General features: G+C 35.6%; 2 protein-coding genes and 1 pseudogene across 2 annotated transcripts; all 3 read right to left on the bottom strand.

Moving 5' to 3' along the window:
- Positions 1–5,214: 5,214 nt before the first annotated feature.
- LOC143593019 (F-box/LRR-repeat protein 25-like) lies at positions 5,215–7,279 on the bottom strand. Its single transcript, XM_077072770.1, has one exon. The coding sequence runs from the start codon at positions 7,002–7,004 to the stop codon at positions 6,048–6,050; it is 957 nt and encodes a 318-aa protein (XP_076928885.1). The 5' UTR covers positions 7,005–7,279; the 3' UTR covers positions 5,215–6,047.
- A 1,510-nt stretch (positions 7,280–8,789) lies between these two features.
- LOC143593018 (F-box/LRR-repeat protein 25-like) lies at positions 8,790–11,487 on the bottom strand (annotated as a pseudogene).
- Positions 11,488–13,079: 1,592 nt separating this feature from the next.
- On the bottom strand, positions 13,080–14,736 carry LOC143593017 (F-box/LRR-repeat protein 25-like). The gene has a single exon (XM_077072769.1). The coding sequence runs from the start codon at positions 14,651–14,653 to the stop codon at positions 13,667–13,669; it is 987 nt and encodes a 328-aa protein (XP_076928884.1). The 5' UTR covers positions 14,654–14,736; the 3' UTR covers positions 13,080–13,666.
- Positions 14,737–15,917: the final 1,181 nt, after the last annotated feature.

The raw sequence follows: 15,917 nt of genomic DNA, 5'->3' as shown, positions 1-15,917 counted from the left end.
GGTTTCTATGCTTGTGTTTTCATTTTCGGTTGAGGACTCATCTATTTCAAGTTCCATATTCTCTTGATTTAAATCATATTCTCGTGACAACTCTTCTATCAAATCATCATCACCTTGTTCAAGTGGGTTTTCTTCTTGTGGTACATTTTGAACCCCCCCCCCCCCCCCCCAATTTAGTCGCATGTTCATCTTTGGGATATATGAAAATTTCTTCTTCCTCTAGCCTTCCTTCATTTGGTATGGTATGAAAGAGGAAAAATAGTTTCAACAAATTTTACATCTCTAGACACCACCAATTTTCTTTGTTCTAAATCATAAATTTTATTCCCCTTTATTCCTAGAGGATAGCCAAGGAACACCCCTGGCTTGGCTCTTCGTTCGAATTTATCCCTCCTGTCTCGGTATTTCTTAAGTATGCTAAGCAACTAAAAATTTTCATGTGTTCTTACTCCGGATCTCGGTTGTACACAAGCTCATATGGAATTTTATTCTTTATTACTTAAGATGGTAATTTGTTTATGATGTAGGCAAATGTCATGATACATTCTCCCCACAACTTAATGGGTAATTTCGCTTCCAACCGTAAAGCACGAGCAATCTCAAGAAGATGTCTATGTTTTCGTTACACCGCGCCATTTTGTTGTGAAGTGTGTGGACAAGTCATTTCTAAAAGGATTCCTTGTTCTGCATAGAGCTCTTTCATATTATTTGACACATATTCACATGCATTGTTACACCTTATTCTTTTAATTTCTTTTCCAAATGCGTTTTAACCATCTTGTGGAAATGCATTATACAAGTGCTTGACTTGTATTTATGTTTCATTAAGAAAAGCCATACTCTCCTACTACAATTATCCATAATGATTAAAAAAGAGTTTGCCTTAAAGAGAAGGCATTTTGTACTTCCTCCATATCTCACAACGGATTAGACGTGCACAAAATAACCGGTTCCTACCCGGTTCCGGGTTTTTTAAATACCCGATTTGTGCACGTCTACAATGGATTAATTCAAAGCAGTCACTCAATTTTATTGAACTAAGCCGAAACAGTTTTCCGGTGTGTTTGGCCCTTATGCGGGAATCACATATCTTGTTTTCTGATTGAAAAGATATATTTTCAAGAAAGCTTGCATGAGAAAGTTTGTCGTCTGAAGCGTGGCCTATCTCTTATGCCACATGTCAATGTTGTCATCATAGCCTTCCCTTCTTCCTTCATGCGTCCCAATCGGTAAATGCCACCATCACATTGGCATGTTCCAATCACGTTCCTTGATTCCAAATCCCGCATGAAAAAGAAGTCAGGAAAATACGTCACGGCACAACGATTATCATTTGCTAATCGGCGAATTAACAATAATTTGCACCTAAAATCCGGAGCGTGTAAAACTCCCCCTATCTTGATTCCTCTTGGTAAGGTAAAATTGCCTTTTCCCATAACTGGAACATAATCCCCATTAGGTATGACTATTGGTAACCCATGAGAATGTGTTGTTATATTTTCAAGTAAATCCCCTTGATGAGTTATATGATCGGTTGCACCCGAGTTAACAATGCAATCGTGACTCGTGTGAGATATTCCTCCTACCACTACAAATAAAAAGCCACTTAATGGCATACAAAAAGTGTCACAAGAAACCAAAAAAGTGCCACTAATGAACCTTATTGGAATGAGTGACACAAAAATACAGTGCCACTAGAAGCGCTACCACTAAAGCCTTTTAGTGGCACTTTTTTTGTCTGCCACTACAAACTTTTGAGCTTTTAGTGGCACTTTTTTCGTTTGCCACTAAAACATTTTGACTTTTAGTGACACTTTTTTTTTATCTACCTTTAGACTTTTAGTGGCACTTTTCTTTGCCCGCCACTACAAAGAATTTGAGGTTTTTTGTGACGCTTTTTGTCTGCCAAAAAACTTTGAGCTTTGTGTCATTTTTTTACTGCCACTATAAATTTGGGATCTTAGTGACACCTTTTAACAATATAAAACAAAAATAAAACTTAAAATATAAAAATCATAATATCTTTACCACAATTAAAAATTCGATCGTGTTCCAAACACATACCAAATGTCTAATAACTCTCAAATAAAGTTAAAATATCAAAACATATAAAAAGAAAAGTAACAAATATACTTGAATAAAAACTGAAAAACTTCACTAGGCTCGTTAACCTCTATCACCATCTTCAATCCTCATGCGAGATACCTAATAAAAAAATAAAGACTTTTCAATATGTATAAACAATATAGACACTAATTTGTGGAACCAACTTAATTACTAGCCTAAAACCTATAGTAACCTATTAAAATCAACCATCTCAACATTAGACTTGTTTAGGAATGCAAACTAACCAAGCTAGTCGCGAGCTACTCCAAATTGGCTCGTGAAAAAGCTCAATCAAGCCAAGCCTAAACGAGCCCCAGCCCCAGCCCGAGTTTCCATGTCCATGAAATTTAATGGTACTTACAAGAAATTACTAAGAAAGTCAACAAAAGTCCATACCCTGCTATGAAACTGATCAAGCCATGGATACCTGTACCAAAACTTTAATTTCCAATCCATTAGTAAAGATGAGACATCTTTTAGTATAGTTATTCCATTACTTTAAAGAAAAAACATTACAATATACAAAATATTAGCTTTGCAGTATTGATTTTAGCCAAATTAGAATTATAACTTGAAAAAATTTTGTGCAAGGCTTAAATTTTCTTCCTATGGGTACTACAATGCATTATAGGCTGTTCAAAGCTGGGGCTGCTCACATCTGTTTGAACCAAATAGTAAAATTTTTAACTTTATACATGTGCAATAATGGTTATATCAAGCGTGCAATTGGCAAAGGTCATTACACTTTGAATATTTATGTGATTTAGTCACTAATTTTGCTACCACCAATTTTGAGCATCCATTTAGTAAAAGAGTGTCAATAGCCAACCTCAAGTTTTGAAAAAGATTCCTACAAGTCCATCAGTTTTGGCTCTAGAAAATGGCAAACCTTCATCTTTCGGAAGAGAAGAAATCTCTAGTTTAAATCTTTGTTATGTGTCATTAGGAGTGTTAAGAGAGTCTTGTTCATGGGTCCAATCAGAAAATTTTTGGCGCACACGTGAACCCGAACAAAACCCATGTATCCGCGGTTGACTTGAACAAAATCCGTTTGCCCCAAAAGTTATAAACGTTGGCATAAGATACCTAGCCAATTTAATTTAATATCTAAAACCCATTAGAAAAAATAAAAGATAAAAAATAGTTACTGGGCCAACCTGCTGGGTTTTACCGAACTCGACCACTTTAGCCAAACAGGTTCGGGGTTCGAACCAAAACAAATTGCAATACAAATATTATTAAGTATAAAGTAGCCTCTTACTATCCATTCAAAAAACATGCAATACAAATATCAATATTATTAAGTACAAAGTTTAGTCAGGGAATTTTAAATAAGCAATCTAGTCATAAAAATCACCTAAATAAACTTTACATGAAAGTTCCATAGTTATGATAGAAAATTTTCAGTTAATAACATCTGCATATTATAAGAGAACCGGCTATAAGAAATTAGTTACATACAATCCACCTAAAAATAACCTAGATCATCCTTGTTCTACAATTATATACCAGCTAGCAAAAACGAAGTGCAGTTTGAATATTCAGCTTGCAAAAACACGCCAACGAACCATAAATTTCAAGGTCCGATCAACACAGATACCGAGTGACACGAAGAACAAAGAATCAAACAGTAATCACCGACTCTCAACGAAATTAGGTCAACAGAAATGAAACCAAAGAGTGAAATTGAAGAACTGAACATGATTCATTACCTTCCTTGACGAAGAAATTGAAGATTCAGTTGATTAATGGCAGATCTGATTGAAGGATCGCCGGATTTGTGAAGACGTAGAACAGGATCTCGGTAGCGATAGGTGAAAGTGATTTAGGGGATTTGTTGTAAATCAATTAGTAACCCAATTTTCTCAACAACATTGACCCCCTTATAACATAAAAAATAATCAAATGTGTTATAAGAAACGATGACATATTTAAAGTGCCATTAAAAACCTAAACTAGTGGCACAAATCTAAATGCCATTAAAAACGTGTGACACTAGATCTTTAGTGGCATACGCAAAGTGCCACCAAAATACAAATTAGTGGCATTAAAACTAAGTGCCACTAAAAATGTGTTATCGGCAAAGACGACCTACGGAAAGTGCCATTAAAAACGAAATTAGTGGCACAAAAGCTAAATGTCACAAAAAATGTGTGCCACTAAATGGCTTTTTGTTTGTAGCGTACGTTGGTGGCTGGTGTCTTTTCATTATTGTTGCTGGCAATATGTAGCTATTGTACTAACTGTGTAACCTGTGTTATATAATCGGGGTTTTGCTTGTCATTAATATTGGACTGGTATAAAGCTTTTTTGTGCTTGGTTATATATAATCTTGATTTAAGTTCATTGGTCCGATGTCCGGTCATTGTAACTGGGGCTAGATATGTGGTTAAGGTGATGTGATTATAAAAGCATGTTTCTTTGAATTATAGGCCATTTGGACAAATATAGCTGAATTTTGATCAGTACAGGGTTCGACTCGAAAAGCCTTTCAAGGTGTACTTCAGTTCTGATATATAATTGAATATTCTTTGCCCGGTTGGTTATGTGAGAAACCTGTTCATTGTTTCGAAAAGTTAGTTTGTGGACGCCCTTAGATGTAAGAGAGACGTGCGGGACAGATGGTGCCATTTGTCGTCTGATACCAAACCGGTGCTATATATAATTTAACTTTAGTACTCCCCTTAAACATAACATGTGACATCTAATTTTAATTAACATTCAAATAATCATTTTACATAATTATAACATAATCTAAACGATCTAATCTTTTCAATCAGATTAAACTTTGTAGAGTTGAAATTAGAAACTTGTACTTTTATTAAAAATCAAATCTTGAATGTTAGGAATTGTAATTCAACGTTAATATTCAATTAAATAACTGTTAATCATAAAGAAACGGTTCGGTTTCAGCAACAATCAACATCAAAAAGTTGAAGTTCAAGTCACATGTTTAAATCTTATTGTTTCATGTTCAAAACTCAAATTTTATGGACCACTAGCGTGCATGATACTTGTAAATATAAAACACAACCCGAATCGAGTCATTCGTTAGTAAAGTGATAAAATGATGAATGATCTTGTCTAGTCAAATGATTGAATATTTAACACTTCTATGAGCTTAGTATTAGACTACTAGTCAATAGCTCATTAACTGAACGCATTTGATGACCTAAGTCAAACATGAGACAAACTAAAGGGGTATAACATTACATAGGATAAACAAAAAAGGTTTAACATTACAAACACCAAACCATACTGCAGCTTTTAGTTGTCTAATTATACAATATATAATGGTTTTGTTGAATGAATGATAAATTTCTAAGATACGATAATAAATCTGTTAATGAGCCGAGCAAGTGTGGGCTCGAGCTCGGCTCAAAGTTGAACGAGCCAGCAAAGCTCGGCTTGATTTTTTATGAAGAGTTGGGAAAATGAGCTCAAGCTCGACTCTTAAAACACTAGAGCCAACTCGATTATTTAAAAAAAAGTATTTTGTAGTTATTGCACATTTTTTATACTTATGAAAACATGAAATAAAAAACTAAACATTACCAGACTACTAGAGGTTATAAAACAGCAAATATAATAGTCTTAAGGTTGTAAACAAAAAAGAAGTAAATAACCAAGTTCTAGTTCACAATTACTCGTGTTCAAACACAATACACAGTGTTCGTCTCAAAGTCCATGTACGTGACCTTCCCAAGAATGTCTCCATCCCTAAATGACATGAAAACGAAATCAATTTATTGGTACACACTTATAAGTGCCCACACATCTGGGTTCATGTGTCTGACCCGATTTTCATGCTAGTGACCTTCAAGTTTGATGGATAGACGAAACCCTTAGCCTCCAAACGAGTTAGAAGCTACAAACAAAAAATCGAAAATATACAATTTAACATTATATTCGCCTAGATTTGATATAAACAAAACTACAAATTACCAAAAGAAAAGCAACTTTACATCAAAACAAGAAGGGCCAATTCGGAGGTCCTTGACATGTCGAAGGCTGAGTATAAATCCTTTGAGCATCTCTTCTTCATCTTCTTCATATTCGCCGAGTAATTTATAATCTAAGCGAGCTTCAACTAAAGAAGACACGTTCAACAACAAAAGCCTACTCAACGATATCAGAAGATCTTGAATTGTTAGTGATGAAATATCAGGAGCATTGATTTCAATAACATCTAAAAGACCATGAGATGCGTCGTACGTGTTATATGAAACCAAGTATCCGGAGAACACCAAGTTCTTAACAGTCTTTGAGGTGATATTGAGCCGCTTGTAACCATCACAATGGTCCAACACAAGAGTTTCTAATACAGGACTTCCTGATAATATGTTTTCAATCAAAGCCTCATCTATATAACTCCCAAAACTAATATGTAAACTCCTAAGGTTTTTCCAACTAATCGCCCCGGTGGGATTTAATGCACAGCCTGACAATTTCAGACGAGTAAAACATGAACATATGAAAAAGAACTTATCTGGCGAAAACGCATCAGATTCCACTTCCAAAACCGGAAACGACAAATCAAGGTCTTCAACGTTACAGATCATAGCATAACAAATCCAACTGTGGACATGAGATTCAGAATGACAAGTGTAGTCGCTACTCAGTTGAAATTTCTTGAGCTTCAACTGGCCACGCTGAGTTAAGGTTTTGTCAAGCAAACTTGGGGGACAAGGATGTCGGAAAACGAGAGTCTGAACCCAAGTCCAAATATGTTTCCATCGTTTGGAGAGTGTGCATGTTCTAACGCCGTATATTGTTTCGGGTAAACGAGAAAGGATTTCAACAAGTAAGCAATCTGGTAACTTACTGATTCGATCTTCATCATCTTCGTCTTCAAATCGAATCTGTTTCAGCGGTTGATTTTGACCTTCTTCCGTCATTACTAATGGGACAAATAATATTGCAAGACCAAATTAACGTACAACATCGGTTTATGCCTTATAAATACGATTTTAGGGTTTAGGCCTTGAATCTTAATACGTGATTTTAGGCCCAATCCTAAGTTTATGGTATCATACTGGATTGATATATATACACATGATGGAAATAAATGTTTTTATGGGAAAGAATGATAATTTGCTAAGATAAGTTATTAAGGCCTTAAGGCTTCATGTTATGGACGTCTTTGGGGGGCTTTTTAGGGCATTATTAGAGGGGAACACCATAGAAGGGCATGAGGGGGGGGGGGGTGCGCTATCGGGCCGGGCGGCTTTAGAACGACCGGCGCCATCAAGCTTTTGCTCTCTCTTTCGATGCCCCCAGTGCTCATGTGGCGCTGACGTGACGCTATGATGAGGCTTCGATGTCCCCCTCACCATAGAGAACAACCTATATGAGCCAACTTGGCTCCGCTTCATTTTTAAACAAACAGGGTAAATGAGCTCGAGATTGACTAGTACAAAACTCAACCCAACTCATGGTATGACAACGACAAGCTAGCACAATTTCACTTTCTTTAACGACCAACAAAAATTCTTTTATCTATCTTTCACATGTCAACACTAGCAAGTTGCTAGAGATTACATATCTACCATATATACACCATTACATATCGATTACAATAACACCCATAATGATAGCCTCCCAATTACACCCTTATAACATATTAGATCTAAGCTCAAACCACCTCTCCCACGTTTTAGGTTCGACCACTTCGACCTATTGTGCACCCATACATAGGAAACTCAATGCTTTTCACCAAACAAAATGCTAAGATTAGCCGAGTTACTCTCAAACACCAATGCATGTTCCTTGCGTTCTAAATACACCAAATTGCTGTTAGACTTACTGCATAGAACGCATTCGCCTCCGTTTATATAATCGAAAATGATTGGAAGTTACACAATTGCTGCCGCAATGGATCTCTTCAATAACAAGAGCACATTATGCTTATTTTCTAAAATTATAGGAATAACAAAAAACGGTTAATTACAATACTTATTGGCAAAGTTATTCTCATACAACGAAAACAAGTGAATTGCATTGGTACCATAACTGATGTCATTGCCGGTGAGAACAAGGCCGCATGGTACCACACGTCATGTAACTTGTGCAAAAATAAAGCTTTCAAGACAGAGGTGGACATGCACTTCGACCAAACGCAAACAGATAGGAGAATCAAAATATTTCTACAAATGTGACAACCACGCCATTTAACCACCTTAATCTTCGGTTAACTTGAATTTAAGTTGGATTTTGATAGGCCATATAAAAACTAAGAATTTAGTAAATTTACTACTAATTTTACTATTGTAGCGCTTCCACATAGGGAGGGCGAGAAGGGCAACCAACCTAGGCCACTAGAGAGAGACCCATAATTGTAAAAGTAATAATATATATATATTTTATACAATTTTGTTTTAAGATAAAATGATACAAAATAACTCGGTGGTGCAATTGAATGAGTTTTAGTGTATAGAACCAAATGCCATTGGCTCAATTCCTATTGATGGTTTCTATTTTAAGGAATCGAAATCGTTGTGTTAATTCAATGGAAATGCCCCAAGGATTTGGAGTGCATCTTTTGTTGTTTCCACCTATTGGAATGAAAAGAAAACTTTTATTTGTGTTTTGTGTAGACAACTTTGGTAACTTCTTTATTATTATTATTATTATTATTATTATTATTATTATTATTTCTTTGGTTAGTATTGGGCTTTGAAAATGCAAACTGATAAAATTGTCAAATTATCTATCACATAAATAAAAACGTGATTATAAGGGGCTTATTTTAGCCCGAGCCCCGAAGTTTTGATGGATTTTTGGAGACTACCCTGGTTGCAACTTTATGCATGGACGGTCTGGTCGGGTGAAAAAATCAAGAATTTGGTAAATTAAACTACTCATTTTATCTATGTGCCACTTCTAGTTCTATGTATGGATGGTTTGGACTGGTCATAGCTGAAGTATAACAGACGTTTTTCATACCATAATTTCTGGAAAGATTGCTTTTGTTTTTATTTTGCTTCTGTTATTGTATATGTATGAAACATTCAAAATCCATATTTTGCTTTTTTTTTAGTTGAGAAACATGAGTATTTGACACTTTGTTGGACACAATAAGTCACATCACTTTGTATCCATACAGGTATTGTGTTTTCGCAAAACGATTGAGGACAATAGTGGAAAAACAACCGCAATTTTTTTAACGAGTCAATGGGATCGTTAATAGGTGAAATCTGTGAAAGTCTGATTAAGATACACGGCTACCCCGGTCCAGAAGATTGCCCGCCAACACTTGGAAAGCTAGTTGGGCTCGAGAAAAAAAGTTGTCTTCAACAACACCGAGACAACAACAGGCGTCCGAATGCAGCTGTCATAACACACATGTCAGATGCACTAGTAACCCCGCTCAGCATCAAGCTACCACCAACCACGTCTGTCTACAGAGCTAGGACACTATATTCTTGAACGACACAGCTGCCGCCAACGACGCCTTTTAATTTTATATATTATTTTCATCCACACTAACATATAAAATTAACACAATTTGCAGAAGACAAAAAACCTCTTGCAAAGGAGGTTAAGGACTAATATCTATGTTGCTAATCAAATAGTCTCAAATGCTACACTATGTAGTATAAGCCTTACCTCTAGTGTCACTATGCTTAAATAATTTTTGCACTGATCATGAAAATACATCATCCAACTGGGCGTAACGCGACGGGTCGAACACTAATTGTCATCTAAAACACAACTTTTAAACATGGTATTAAATTATATATCGCTTTTAAAATATGTATTTACATAAAGTTTGGCGGCCCCAAAGGATTCTGTTGTGATGTAAACCTCTATCTAAGAGGTTGAGGGTTCACATCCTGCAATATTTTACATTTCACATACAAGAAATTATAAATCTCCAAAATTTAAAAAAATGAGCTCAAGCTCGACACTTAAAACAACGGAGCCAACTCGATTATTTAAAAAAAAGTATTTTGTATTTATTGCACATTTTTATACTTATGAAAACATGAAAAAAAAACTAAACATTACCAGACTACCAGAGGTTAAAAAATAGCAAATATAATAGTCTTAAGGTGGTAAACAAAAAAGATCGAAGAAGTAAATAACCAAGTTCTAGTTCACAATTACTCGTGTTCAAACACAATACACAATGTTCGTCTCAAAGTCCATGTACGTGACCTTCCCAAGGACGTCTCCATCCCTAAATTACATGAAAACGAAATCAATTTATTGGTACGCACTTATAAGTGCCCACGCAAATGGGTTCATGTGTCTGACCCGATTTTCATGTACGTTCGACCTTCAAGTTTGATGGGTAGACGAAACCTTTAGCCTCCAAACGAGTTAGAACCTACAAACAAAAAATCAAAAAAATACAATTTAACATTATATTCGCCTAGAATTTGATATAAATGAAACCACAAATTACCATAAGAAAAGCAACTTTACATCAAAACAAGAAGGCCCAATTTGGAGGTTCTTGACATGTCGAAGGCTGAGTATAAATCCTTTGAGCATCTCTTCTTCATCTTCTTCATATTCGTCGAGTAATTTATAATCTAAGCGAGCTTCAACTAAAGAAGACACATCCAACAACACAAGCCTACTCAACGATATCAGATCATCTTGAATTGTTAGTGATGAAATATTAGGAGCATTGATTTCAATAACATCTAAAAGACCATAAGATGCGTCAAAATCTATATATGAAACGAAGTATCCGGAGAACACCAAGTTTTTAACACTCTTTGAGGTGATATTGAGCCGCCTGTAATCGTCGCACTTGTTCAACACCAGAGTTTCCAATACAGGACTTCCTGATAGTATGTTTTCAATCAAAGCCTCATCTAAATAACTCCCATAGCGAATATGTAAACTCCTAAGGTTTTTCCAACTAATCACCCCGGTGGGATTTAATACACAGCCTGACAATGTCAAATCTGTAAAACTTGAACATATGAAAACAAACTGATCCAGCGGGATCTCAATTATATGTTCCGAACCCCATACCCACAAATCAAGCTCTTCAACGTTGCAATTCACAGCATAACGAATCCAGTTATTGATATGAGATTCAAGCATATAATTGTAGCGGCTATACAGTCTGAATTTATTGAGCTTCAATTGGGGACGTTGAGTTAAGGTTTTGTCGACGAAAGAGCCATAACGTCTTACAAAATAATAAGGATGTCGGAAAACGAGACCATGAACCCAAGTTCAAACATGTTTCCAACGTTTGGAGAGCATGCATGTTCTAACAGCGTATATTGTTTGGGGTAAACGAGAAAGGATTTCAACAAGTAAGCAATCTGGTAACTTACTAATTATGTCTCTGTCTTCATCATTATCGTCTTCAAATCGAATCTGTTTCAGAGGTTGATTTTGCCCTTCTTCCGTCATTAGTAATGCGACAAATTAATAATATTGAAAGACCAAATTAACAACAGCCTTATAAATACGATTTTAGGGTTTAGGCCTTGATACGTGATTTTAGGCCCAATCCTAAGTTTATGATATCATATTGGATTGATATATATACACAAAGGATATAATCCAGTTATCCTTAACGTACAAAAATACATATATTCACGAAATTGATCAATAAAATCACATCCCAATATCTCGGAATCATCAATACATAACCAATTAATCATCGATTCACCGAAAAAATCAGATTTGGATCGTTAATCGATCAACTTTTTACTTTTTTTTTCACGAAACCCGTTTTGACCGTATTATGATTTTCTTGAGCGCTTTTGTATTTTGTCTTGAGCGTTTTGTTTTTGCCCTGAGCGTGATTCGTGTATGTTTTTGTACGTTAAGGATTATTGTACGATAACCTGACTATACAAGACAGAGGTGGATACTTGTGCAAAAATAAAGCTTTCAAGACAGAGGTGGACACTTCGACCAAATGCAAACAGATTGGAGAATCAAAAGATTTCTACAAATGTGAAAACCATGCCATTTAACCACCTTAATCTACGGTTAACTTGAATTTAATTTGGGTTTGATAGGTCATATAAAAACTGAGAATTTAGTAAATTTACTACTAATTTTACTAATGTAGCGCTTCCAACAAGGGCCAGCCCATAGGGAGGGCGAGGAGGGCAACTAACCTAGGCCACTCTCTTAAGAGACCCATAATTGTAATATATATATATATACATATATATATATATAATTTTGTTTTAAGATTAAAGCATACAAAATAACTCGTTGGTGCAATCGAATGGGTGTTAGTGTATAGAACCAAATGCCATTGGTTCAATTCCTATTGATGGTTTCCTTTTTTTTAAGGAATAAAAAAAAACTCGTGGGAAAACAACCGCAACTTTTTTTAACGAGTCAATGGGATCGTTAGTAGGTGAAATCTGTGAAACTCTAATTAACACGGCTACCCCGATTCAGAAGATTGCCCGCCAACACTTGGAAAGCTAGTTGGGCTCCGGAAAAAGAAATTGTCTTCAATAACACTGAGACAACAACAGGCGTCCGAATGCAGCTTTCATAACACACATGTCAGATGCACTAGCAACCCCGCTCAGCATCAAGCTACCACCAACCACGTCTGTCTATAGAGCTAAGACACTATATTCTTGAACCACACAGCTGTCGCCAACGACGCCTGTTAATTTTTTATATTATTTTTTCATCCACACTAACATAAAATTAACACAATTTGCAGAAGACAAAAACCTCCTGCAAAGGAGGTTAAGGACTAATATATATGTTGGGAATCAAATAGTCTCAAATGCTACACTATATGGTATAAGCCTTACCTCTAATGCCACTATGCTTAAATAATTTCCGCACTGATCATGAAAATACATCACCCAACCGGGCGTGACGTGCTGGGTAGAACACTAGTTGTTATCTAAAACACAACTTTTAAACATGGTATTAAATTATATATCGCTTTTAAAATATGTATTTATAAAAAGTTTGGCAGTCCTAAAGGATTTTGTTGTAATGTAGCCTCTATATAAGAGATTGAGGGTTCACATCCTGCAATATTTTACATTTCACATACAAGAAATTATAAATCTCCAAAATTTAAAAAAATGAGCTCAAGCTCGACACTTAAAACACCGGAGCCAACTCGATTATTTAAAAAAAAGTATTTTGTATTTATTGCACATTTTTATACTTATGAAAACATGAAATAAAAAACTAAACATTACCACACTACTAGAGGTTATAAAATAGCATATATAACAGTCTTAAGGTTGTAAACAAAAAAAATCGAAGAAGTAAATAACCAAGTTCTACTTCACAATTACTCGTGTTCAAACACAATACACAATGTTCGTCTCAAAGTCCATATACGTGTCCTTCCCAAGGATGTCTCCATCCCTAAATTACGTGAAAACGAAATCAGCTTATTGGTATGTACTTGTAAGTGCCCACGCAAATGGGTTCATGTGTCTGACCCGATTTTCATGTACGTTCGACCTTCAAGTTTGATGGATAGATGAAACCCTTAGCCTCCAAAGGAGTTAGAACCTACAAACAAAAAATCAAAAAAATATAATTTAACATTATATTTGCCTAGATTTGATATAAACAAAACCACAAATTACCAAAAGAAAAGCAACTTTACATCAAAACAAGGGCCAATTTGGATATCCTTGACATGTCGAAGGCTGAGTATAAATCCTTTGAACATCTCTTCTTCATCTTCTTCATATTCGTCGAGTAATTTATAATCTAAGCGAGCTTTAACTAAAGAAGACACATTCAACAACAAAAGCTTACTCACAGAGTACAGATGATCTTGAATTGTTAGTGATGAAATATTAGGAGCATTGATTTCAATAACATCTAAAAAATCTTCAGATTCGGGATAATCTTGCGATGAAACCAAGTATCTGCAGAACACCAAGTTCTTAACAGTCTTTGAGGTTATATTGAGCCGCCTGTAACCATCACAATAGTCCAACACAAGAGTTTCCAATACAGGACTTCCTGATAATATGTTTTCAATCAAAACCTCATCTAAATATCTCCCATAACTAATATGTAAGCTCCTAAGGTTTTTCCAACTAATCGCCCCAGTGGGTATTAATGCACAGCCTGATGATTTCAGACGAGTAAAACTTGAACAGATGAAAAAGAACTGATCCCGTGGGATCTCAATTATACGTTCCAGACCCCATACCCACAAATCAAGCTCTTCAACGTTGCAATTCACAGCATAACGAATCCAGTTATTGATATGAGATTCAAGCATATAATTGTAGCGGCTACACAGTGTGAATTTATTGAGCTTCAATTGGGGACGTTGAGTTAAGGTTTTGTCGACGAAAGAGAAGAAATCGGGGCTTGAGCCATCACGTGATCTTACAAAATAATAAGGATGTCGGAAAACGAGAGTCTGAACCCAAGTCCAAACATGTTTCCAACGTTTGGAGAGTGCACCTGTTCTAACAGCGTATATTGTTTGGGGTAAACGAGAAAGGATTTCAACAAGTAAGCAATCTGGTAACTTACTGATTCGATTTTCATCATCTTCGTCTTCAAGTCGAATCTGTTTCAGCGGTTGATTTTGACCTTCTTCTGTCATTACTAATGGGACAAATAATATTGCAAGACCATAAAACGTACAACAGCCTTATGAATACGATTTTAGGGTTTAGGCCTTGATACGTGATTTTAGGCCCAATCCTAAGTTTATGGTATCATACTGGTTTGATATATATATATATACATGATGGAAATAAATATTTTATGAGAAGGGCTTTTAGGGGCATTATTGGAGGGGAACATTATAGAGGAGCATCTTTGTGTGTGTGGGGTGGGGTGGGTGGGGGGTTGCGCTACGGGCGGCTTTGGAACGCACTACAAGAAATTTGTTTTGACAGGACCACACTTATGCCGACCACAAAGGTGGTCGCTATAGAACACCTGTACCGACCACATGCGGTCACTATAGGTTTTGACCAGATTTCACTTATGACAAACCCTTTACCGACCACATGTGGTCGAGATAGATTTAGCGGGAAGTTTGGCTCCTCGCGAAATTTTATTCTGGCCACATATGGTCGGGAAAAAGTAAATATCTTTTATTTTTGACTTTTTTTGCCGTTAGTTGTGTATATGTGTTTTTACAACACCTATACCGACCACATGTGATCGGGATAGGTTGGTTTAATTTTAATTTAAATTTTTGTTTAAGTAAGCGGGAGGGATGAATTTTGAGCGCCATCTAAAAACCTTTTACCGACCACATGTGGTCGGGATAGGTTGGATTTATTCTAATCTTTATTATTTTTAATTTAGCAGGAATATCATGTTGTTGAGGAATATAGTCTGACAACCTTTTCCTGACCACATGTGGTCGGGATAGATTTCCTTCAATTTTGATTTTTTTTTAAATTTTTGAATGGCATCTAAAAACTTTTTCCTGACCACATATGGTCGGGATAGGCTTTGTCTTATTTCAATTTTATTTAAATTTTTTGGATGCAAGATCGTTTCGATAACTTCTATCTCGACGACATGCTATCAATAAATGTTTTTATATAAACTAAATAAAACGACAACGTATTGGCTGTTCTTTTCAATGATGACATGTTGTCAGGATAAGTTCTTTTTATATATTTTAGATTTCTTTTTATAAATTAGACAAATAGCAATTTCAAAGTATGCGTGTGTATGCATACGAATTTATATGTATGAGTATATGCATGTCTATTTATTGTGTAGAACTCTGTATATGTTTATATATGTCGATGAATATGTGTATTATATGAATGTTCATGTTTGTGTATTGTGTATAACTATGTCTTGTTTATGAATGCATGTACTTATGCCTGTATGTGTGTATG

Source organism: Bidens hawaiensis, unplaced genomic scaffold (genome assembly GCF_021521415.1).
Source record: "Bidens hawaiensis isolate Kalapana, Puna unplaced genomic scaffold, B.hawaiensis_p1.1 tig00041620_1, whole genome shotgun sequence".
Lineage (NCBI taxonomy): Eukaryota > Viridiplantae > Streptophyta > Magnoliopsida > Asterales > Asteraceae > Bidens > Bidens hawaiensis.
The sequence above is the reverse complement of the archived record's forward strand: the minus strand, read 5'-3'. Positions and strand labels throughout refer to the sequence as shown.

Excerpts from the sequence above, each read along its gene's own strand:
- LOC143593019 (XM_077072770.1), bottom strand. The coding sequence starts at position 7,004 with ATGACGGAAGAAGGTCAAAATCAACCGCTGAAACAGATTCGATTTGAA.
- LOC143593017 (XM_077072769.1), bottom strand. The coding sequence starts at position 14,653 with ATGACAGAAGAAGGTCAAAATCAACCGCTGAAACAGATTCGACTTGAA.